At 39.6% G+C, this 9,409-nt stretch overlaps 1 protein-coding gene across 2 annotated transcripts in view; it reads left to right on the top strand.

Annotated features, from left to right (window-relative positions):
* The first annotated feature begins 3,169 nt into the window (after window positions 1-3,169).
* The window catches only part of fbn2b (fibrillin 2b), a 73,785-nt gene continuing 67,545 nt past the window's right edge, over window positions 3,170-9,409 (top strand). For both annotated transcript variants that reach the window (XM_044199443.1, XM_044199442.1), the window contains exons 1-2: window positions 3,170-3,378; window positions 8,209-8,529. In XM_044199443.1, coding sequence (XP_044055378.1) covers window positions 8,351-8,529 — 179 coding nt within the window. In that variant the 5' untranslated portion in view covers window positions 3,170-3,378; window positions 8,209-8,350. The remainder of the gene's footprint in view (window positions 3,379-8,208; window positions 8,530-9,409) is intronic.

Genomic DNA, 9,409 nt, shown 5'->3' with positions numbered 1-9,409 from the left:
TACTGGCTTGTCATATTTTATACCATGTGAGCTGCTAGAGGGATCCCGAGCTTGGCACCGGAGCAACGAGCCGCCACATTCCTGCTCCTACTGGGCCAGGAACATGTAATAATAATGCAGTCTGGTCCATGTAAAACAAATAGCTTTGATCAAACTGAGCCCATGTAGTCACCACATCGCTCACCACAAGTCTCACTAGGGCCATTTTTCTGTCATGGAATAACAAGTACCAAAACTGACAATACAACTTCTTATCTTGAAAGCACATGTTGCACATTTGCACTGTTAAGTGCATCTACAGCTAAACCTCTAAACATGAATCCAGCACAAACAGAAATGTTTTCTCTTCTACTTTAATGACCACGTTTGGAAAAATCAGTGACATCACAAGCACACACACTGCTCTTGGGTCGTTTAGGCAGCCGGCTCCTCAAGCCATACATATTTACTTTAGGCCGACATATGGTGTGTCTGTGTGTGTGAGAGAGTTTACATACGTGTATACAAATGTGTGTGCTGGAAAGAAAGAGAAGAGAGACAAGTGAGTGAGGAGAAAAAGGGGAAGGGAGGGTTAGTAAAAGTATTTCCCTGGGCTCTGAAAGTACAATACACACAGACAGTGGTGTGTTTTCACTGTAGCCAGATCACTGCTTGGCGAAATGTGGTTCTATTTAGAGGAGAGAGGGAGGGACTGCTGGCGATAGAGAGAGGGAGGAAAGACAGAAAAATGGGGGACACACACATAAATGAGCTAGAAACTCCTTAAGGGTCTAATTCTTTGTTCCCATCTATCCCAGTCTTTTGTGGTGTCAGTGTGAGACTGTGAGATTTCCAAAGAGCTTCTGCAGCACACTGGAAATCATCCTGCACGACTCCGCTGCATGTTGAAGGCTGGTCCGCTGCATGTTCCCCATTACAATGAATTGCCGTGTTCAATCAGATGAAGTGAGGGGGTACGAACGTGCAGCCGTTGGTGTTTTGATGTGTGTGGAAGCGTGTGTGTCTGTGACCATGGTCAAGAGGAGAATGTAGCAATGCTAAAATTTGATTTAATGGGAATTTCCCTGGTTAGTTTTGCTGTTGTTTAAATCATGTGGTAACAACAAAGTTGAACACTCATTTATCAATGAACACAATGTGGAAACGTTCATGTTTTCAAGTAAAAATTAAATGCATCCCCTGATAATTAAAAATAGTTTTACATCATCTCTTCGGCAGAAATCCAAGTCCCCCGCATTCAGTTTGGTAAATTTAGATCACGCCAAGTCCTGCAGAGACAAAAAGCTTGTGCACATGGTTGTAATTACCCAACTTTGTTAATCTTTGTCTGGAAAACTGGCCGAAGACGTTACAACAAAACATGTTAGCCCTTTCAAGCTTACCAGAAGATGTTGGAGAAAATAAATAAGAGTATTGCCAGGTAGCCTTCAGGTCTACATAATGCCCTAGTGTGTAAAAAAAGTATTTATAACCCTTACAAAACTTGTGTGTGTGTGAACAGACAGAGGAGACAACTTGAGGGTCGCTGTCCCCGGCAAACACTCTGACTCTGCTTGTTGTTTTCCAAAGAGGTTTCCAGTGATAAACAAGGTCTCTCCACTCTGACAACCAGTGGTTCTTCAGAGGCCCTTTGAGGGCTTAACTGTGTTCATCACTGTCTGAAGAACTACTTGAACCTTCAAATGCTTCTCTGCTTCTGTTGGCAGATTCATTAGCTGTTCCTTTTGCTGTCAAATCGTGATTTTTCGGAGGAATTTGCTTTGATCGTTCCAAAAGCCAGTTGATCAAAGTAACTGTGTCATGTGTGCAGTGAAAAGCTTTAAACCACTACCTTCTAAAGACATTATCCAGCTTGTATTTACTTGCTGAGTCTTTGTGGTAATATCAGTGGTGGACAACAAACAAGAATAAAAACTCACTCATTTTGTAGAAAGCACAACAGGGTTTAAAGGTTTTTCATAGTCATATTAGATATGTGGAGATGTTTATGATTTTGATAGGAACATTTGCAGGGTCAAAAAAGTAGCATCAAAACAGCTTTGGTAATTAAATGATACTTAGATCCAATTTTTCACAGGTTCAGTTACAAAAGGAACAGGACAGATGTTGCCAAGTCAAGGTCTTGAACCTTCATCCCCTGGTTGTCAGACGTTTCTCTTCACAATATCTCACAAAAGCACAAATGTTCATGTCCTGTGAAAAGTAATGGAACTTCTTTCAGGAAAGTAACTCAAATTTGTCGATAGATGCTACACTGAATATGCTATAACAACAATTTGATTATGGTTATGGTCAGATTAAGACTATTTTCATATGAATTAAAAGTCGAATTGAGCACTTTTGGTCTTCAATTGATTCATTAACCTACATTACCTTTTGTAACTGTAACAATGAATTTTTTCGAGAACAGGCACCTTCTTCTGCCTGCCTTCTCAGTTTATTAAAGCCAAAAGAGTCTCCTTTCCAGAGCATTACATTGAGCCATTTTTGTTGAGAGTGGTGGAATCAGCGCAGTAGGTAGAAACATTTGAGATGTGCTCAGCTGTCCTCACCAATATACCACCCAGATGGCCACTCTCTCAATGTTAACTTCCTATCAACACTTGTGGCAACAAAGCACAAGGATGTGTCAGTCACAAGCACCAGTGGGCTGAGGCAGTAAATAGCAGGACTATTCGAATAGCAGGCGTAAATTTGACACACTGCGACAGAGTAACATGCTCTTCATGCTTTGCTGTGAACTTCATTTATAAATTGACTGTGATCTGTAATAGAAGTGTCGAGCTAGAGGTTGTGAAATTAGACTGGTTTAATTTCTGCAAAAAAAGCATAAAACATGCCAACTAATCACAGTCTATTTAATACTTTTACTTTACTTTCTGTACCTACAATCTTGAACCATCATGATCTCCTCACCTCTTAATGGATAATGTTAGTTATTCTATTGATCTGTCATTGCTGGCTCATTTTCCACAGCCTGATGTTAATGCAAATGCTGCTTAGCAATCAGCAAAGATCATTTACTTTGGCAAGACCCTTATCTCATCACTGAGGTAGCCTGAAGGAGTGTTTTTTTGCAGAGTGATGATAGTGTAGCCATGTTAGCCAGAGTGTGAAGGTTTAGCTGCTTGGCCCCTGTTATAACAACTCTAGGAGTCTTGAGGAATGTGGGTTTGTCCTGCAGTCCTTACTACCCCCTCTTTCTCTCTCTGTCTCTGCCTCACTCTATGTCCCCTCCCCTCTTCCAAACAGGGCATTTCCCTAACTTTTCTCTTTTTCTCACAAGGCTATAGTTCAATATTCCATTCTGGGGCACATATCCTGTCTGAAATTCCGACTCTAGGCTCCTCGACGACAAGGCACTCCGATTGTTGCAAGGTAGGCCATTGCGTGCATTAGTGATCTCTTGACTGCAGCACAGTTCTCATTGGCTTTGATTGTGGTTATTGTTTCAGAAATCCGTTGTTTCACGGGGGGTTATCTCCTTATGCATGTCTGCTAGATAGATGGGGGTCAAATCACAAGATTAAGATGCAGAAATGAAAAAGTTTACCATGTGTTCCTAAGCGGGCGAAGGTCGGAAGTTGCACTTTTTACCGGCTTTGTGAGAAACTGCATGGAAAAAAAACCCGACAGGCTAGTCACGTTTTACAGTTTGATTGCTCGGCCTGTTTGAGTTTTCATACTTTGGGATAAGTTTTCCTGGCAAGTACAGTGGAATAAAAAATATATTTCCCATCTGGGATTAACTTGTGTTTCAGTGAGCAGGAGCTGATCTTGCGTTTTTCTCCATTCATAAAGTTGCAGTGACGTGCAGAGCTCGCTTCAGTGCTGCAATATTGTGAAAAAACATATTAGTCTTCCTGTCAACTTGCAACTGCTTCAGTGGCTGTTTTATACTTTTCCAGTGTAGCAGATGGGACTTTTTGTATATCCTTTATGGAAGTGTGTCTGTGGTTCTCAATAGTGACGTTTCAGTAAACTTATTTACTGTAATTCTGTTGTTTCTCTTAATATTCCTTTAGGAATGTAAAGTTATGTAATGTGTGATGTTTTACTTCTCAAATCACTGTGCGATTACAATTAATATTTTGTCATATAGAGTCAGATTGAAAGGACATGTGGCACTCCGATTATTAGATGATTAATTGATAATCCAGGTTGGATGCTTTACCTGCCTTATTTTGACAGCACGGTTGGAGAAGTGCTCTGCAGAGCTCCCACTCGGTAATTGATCAGGCATTTCTTTTGTTCGGCATTGATCCCGCCTCCATTCACTTCTCTTACTGCAGGCAGCTAAAGCCAACTTTTTTGTGTGCTTGAGTGGAAAAATCTTTTGTTTTTTAATTACTCAGGCGTGAAGAAGCTTAATACGCCTACCTATGGAGTATACTAATACTTTACCATTGGAGCTATAATAGACCACCACAAAGTAATTGTGCCACAAGAGAGACACATTTTTATACTTTTGCTTGTGTTCGCCATAAAAAAAAAGAAAAATGTGAAATATGGAATAATTACAGGCAATTATGTTAACATTAGTATCTCTTAATTTCCATCTCTTCCTGTGTAGTCCCTTTCTTGCCAACCACTTTTCTTTGCATGCTTGAGTGAGTTCACTGCTCATCTATCTCTATTAAAAATTTAAATTAATCTGAGTCAGTGGGATGCGGGCCAAATTTACTTTCTTCTCTTTGTCCAGCCCAGATATATAATGTGTTTGGACCCATAGCTGGAGGGCTGGAGGCTGGGTCTGCTGAGGTTATATATCACCAGGGGCCCACAGTTCACTCTTAAACCTGTGGTCTATAATGAGGAGATGAGAAAATAAACCTCATGGCTGTCCAATTCAGTTGGACTGTGGATGTTTTTCAATTTAATAAACCCTAATGCAGTTAGGACAGGCTTGTAAGACTATATAGGCTGTGTATGGGGTTAGCAAATCTAAAATAATTCGATTAAGAAATCCAGACTCCATAAATCATATAATGAACAATAATGGGAGTAATTTAATTTTGTGCCTTTATATGGATAAATAATTGGTCCTTGTTAACCATTAAATACCCCACTCTTCTCTCAGATTGTGGTATGTGTGATGGAGAGAGAACATTTTGAGTTGACAGATATTCTTTACCTCACCACTTAACTCATACCCCTGTCTTTTCTACCAACCTACCTCTAGTCTGTCTCTCTGGCTCCCTCTAGGCACAAGGCTATGATTTAGGGTAGTGATTCCTAACCTTTTGGCTTGTAACCCTTTAAATTGCAGCAATGTCTATTTATGACCCCTTGAATATATGACATGAGAGGGATGTTCCCCTTTTAGACTTTTTTATGTAAATATTTTTAGAGGCCTAAAGAGGTATAGGATATGCAGTTTTTCACAATAAAGAGCAAAGTTGAGAGAAAAATTTTTTATCTCACGACCCCTCAGATTTATTTTTGCAATCATTTGGGAGTCTTGACCCCTAGTTTGGGAACCACTGATTTAGGAAAATACTGGATGGATGGACCGATGGATGGAGCCTTGAAAATAAGAAATTGGTTGCACAACCATTATGCTTAAAACATTGCAGTTGTGTATGAAATGTATATGCTTCTTTGTTGTGCAGTGGTTCACAGGGCAAAAACAATCTCACTCTTTAGACATGTTTCAATTTATAATGGCTTGTTTTATTTTATGTGATTAGAATCCTTATTAACATCCTTTTCATTGGCAATAAACATTTAATATTCAACTGGACTGAATCTTTGACACTCTGAGCATGTCTCTCTAATCAGTTTATGACTTTTCTCTCTGTAGTCTGTAGTCGTACATACAGTATTTGGTGTCCGTGGAGTGATAAACCACTTATGAGACTGCTTTGAAGTTCAGTAGAGTGAAAACAGATTGCTGGAAGTCAGGATTTAAGAGTCTCTTCTATTTCCTTACATGTTCTTCTTTATTCACCCCCCAACTCATATGTTTTCTCTTTTCTCAATATAACCACCAAGCATGTCACAAACAAAAAAATCAAATCAGTGGATAATTCCATTGCAAAGCATTTTACTGGAGAATGGTACAGTGTCCTGTTTACAAAGTTTTTAATGTTGGAAAATGTATGAGAATGATTTGAGATGTATCACAAGGATAAAATTTATTTGGTCTGTTAGATCAGAGATTCCCAACCAGGAGTAGGCTACTCGTACCCCAGAGGCTATTTCTGAAGGTATGTGGAAAGCTCAACTAATTAACTAATTAAGTTACACGAACCAATAAGCTGCCCATCAACCTCAGTCAGTTGTAACGCTTTAACACCACGTGTTGCAAACCGAGAGGACATGAAAACTAGTAACCAAGTATAGTTAGCTAAAAGTAAGTTAATGCATGAATGGTTGAAATAGTTAAAAATAATGGATAAGAATTTGAAATACTGTAGTTACCTATAGATAACGAATAAATGAATAATGAAATATTTAGCTAAAAGTAATGAATGAACAATTGAAATGGTTAGCAATCAAAAGTAATTGATAAACAGCGGAAAAAGTTAGCTTAAAGTAATGAATAAACTGCTGAAATAATTACTAAAAGTTATTGATAAACAGCTGAAATAGTTAGCTAAAATAATGGATAAATCGTTGAAATAGTTAGCTAAAAGTAATAAATATACAACTGAAAGAGTTAACTAAAAGTAATGGATATACTTTTGAAATAGTTAGCTAAAAGTAATGAGTAAACAGTTAAAAGAGTTCGCTAAAAGTAATGAATAAATCATTGAAATAGTTTGCTTAAAGTAATGAATAAACAGTTGAAATAGTTAGCTAAAGTAATGGATAAACAGCTTAAATAGTTAGCTAAAAGTAATGAATAAATCGTTGAAATAGTTAGCTTAAAGTATTGAATAAACCGTTGAAAGAATTTGCTAAAAATAATGCATTAACTTCTGAAATTGTTAGCTAAAAGTAATAAATAAACAGTTGAAATAGTAAGCTAAAAGTAATGGATAAACAGCTGAAATACTTAGCTAGCGTTAGCAAAAAGTAATGGAATAGATAAATAGTTGAAGTAGTTGGCTAGCGTTAGCTAAATGGTTGAAAAATCCAGCCTCTGCCACTCCAAGTAGTAACTTACAACCAACTTGACTAAAACAACTTAAACACTGATGATTCAATTGTATGCAAAAAATATTGTAACAAGATCCACTTTTGTATCATTTATAGTGCTAAATAAATCCCAGTTTATAATCCATTCAAATGAACTCATTTGAAACATGACGAGTGGTGAAAGTCTTAAGCCTACTCTCAAATGTGGAGATGGTGTCTGCCTCCCGAACCCAAACTGGGACCTGTCCCAGTTTGTCCTCTTTGACAAACTTATAGTTAGGTTATAGTTATGCTGCTATAGGCCTAGACTGCCAAGAGACTTCCCATGATGCACCTTTTTCCTCTCTTCTTCTCTCCTTCTCCATCTGTATGCATTTTTATCCCATTACTTCATGTTACTAACTCGACATCTCTCTCCCGTAGTTCTGTGCTTTCTCGTTTCTCTCTTCTCTCCTTCTGTCGCTTTCAGCAGCTATTTCTGCAGAGACTGGACATGTGGTTGTGGGCCACTTGCTGCCCCCGTGTTCCTGCTCAACAACTGCTATTATTGGCTATCCTATAATTATTAATTAATATTAACACTACAATTACATTTCTACTATTTTAAAAATTCTAGGTGGTATTTGCATTGTGCCCCTCTGCCCCAAAACCTCTCTCTTTAAACCTCTGTCTCTCTCTCTCTCTCTCTCTCTCTCTCTCTCTCAAAACCTAACATGGCAGCAGCGGGTGGCCGCCCACCATTGAGTCTGGCTCTGTCCAAGGTTTCTGCCTCTTAAAGGAATTTTTTCCTTGCCACTGTCGCCAAATGCTTGCTTATGGTGGGATTTGTTGGGTCTCTGTAAATAATATTATAAAGAGTACAGTCTAGACCTGTTCTATAGGAAAAGTGCAATGAGATAACCTCTGTTATGAACTGCCGCTATATAAATAAATAAATTCAATGAATTGAATTGGTGAAGGGATACATGAGCAGCCCTGTCTGATGAGCTCATGTAGACAGACAAAAAAGGCTGAGAACCACTGTGCTAGATGAGCTGATCCACTTTCACCCTCAGTGTAAGTTTGATAAGCACCTCTGTTCTTCAAGTGTTTCTTAGATTTCATCTTCTTTCTTCCTCTGTCTAGCCCCTACTCTGGAGTGCACACCAGGACTTGGTTTGAAACCAGGTCTAGATCCCTCTGCTCAGCCTGGGTCCATACGGTGAACAGTCAGAGAGTGAGTGGTAAAACGGAAGTGCTACGGTTGGAGGGATAGCCAGACCGACCAATGGGATCACGGAAGCTGGCTCAGGTGCTGCTGGGATGGGCAGCGGTGTGTCTTTCGGCGGTCCATGTGGCTTGTGGTCAAACCGGGGACGGGCCGTACCAAGCTAGCCGATTCACTGGCACTGTGGACCAGAGAGAGGTGCAGCGGGTTCGACGCCGTGGCCAGGAGACACTGAGAGGGTAGGGATGAGAATCTGTGTGTGTGTGTGTGTGTGTGTGTGTGTGTGTGTGTGTGTGCGCACGTGTGTGTGTCATTGTCTTTGTCAAATCCCAAATGAGCAACAATGCATAATATACAGTAGTTTGGTATTGATTTTATTCATGTTATACTGTAGAAGCATTCATAAGAAGAGAAATGAAGAAAAGTGCACTAAGTTTTTTTTGCATACGCAACTCAGTACATTTGTAGCTGTATCTGGAGGAGGTTTAAAATATAAATGGCTTTCCCCTCTCTTTCCTGGCAGCTCTCTTTCAACTGCTGTGCTTTCTGGGCTGAGGCCAGGCTTGCCTTATACCAAATTATGCTGCTGAATACTACCACATTGTTTTCTCAAAAACAGCACATGTTCGACCTTAACAGGCTGCTTGCCACACTGAAATCTCCCAGTGTATGTACAGCAAATTGACATTTTCATGGGAAAGGGAGGAAAAAGCAGCTTTCTATACATCTGATGAGGGGATGATGAGTGAAAAACATGACCCAAATTCCCAGAGTGTATTAGTTAAGCTGGAACTTAGTTCCCACAGCTAGTTCAGGACTGCTGTGGGAAGATTGCTGGCCCCAGTGTTTTAAATAGAGGCAGCCGGTAGGGAAAATGGTGTGTGTGGGTATGAACATACATGTATGCATGTGTTTTTAAAGGTGTTGTTCATTTGATTGTATGAGTGAACTGAACTACAGGGATCACATCACCTCTCACCAGCTGCAACTCCCCTCCTCCTCCCTCTGTCCCTTCTCTCTCCTACAGTCCAACTCTTTCACTTTGTTACCTAAACACCATGAATCTGGGTGTGGGATGTATGTCAGTGCAGCAAAGAGTTTTCACTGTATATTTCGCCA

This window comes from Siniperca chuatsi, linkage group LG6 (genome assembly GCF_020085105.1).
Source record: "Siniperca chuatsi isolate FFG_IHB_CAS linkage group LG6, ASM2008510v1, whole genome shotgun sequence".
In the NCBI taxonomy this organism is placed as follows: Eukaryota; Metazoa; Chordata; class Actinopteri; order Centrarchiformes; family Sinipercidae; genus Siniperca; species Siniperca chuatsi.
The sequence above is the reverse complement of the archived record's forward strand: the minus strand, read 5'-3'. Positions and strand labels throughout refer to the sequence as shown.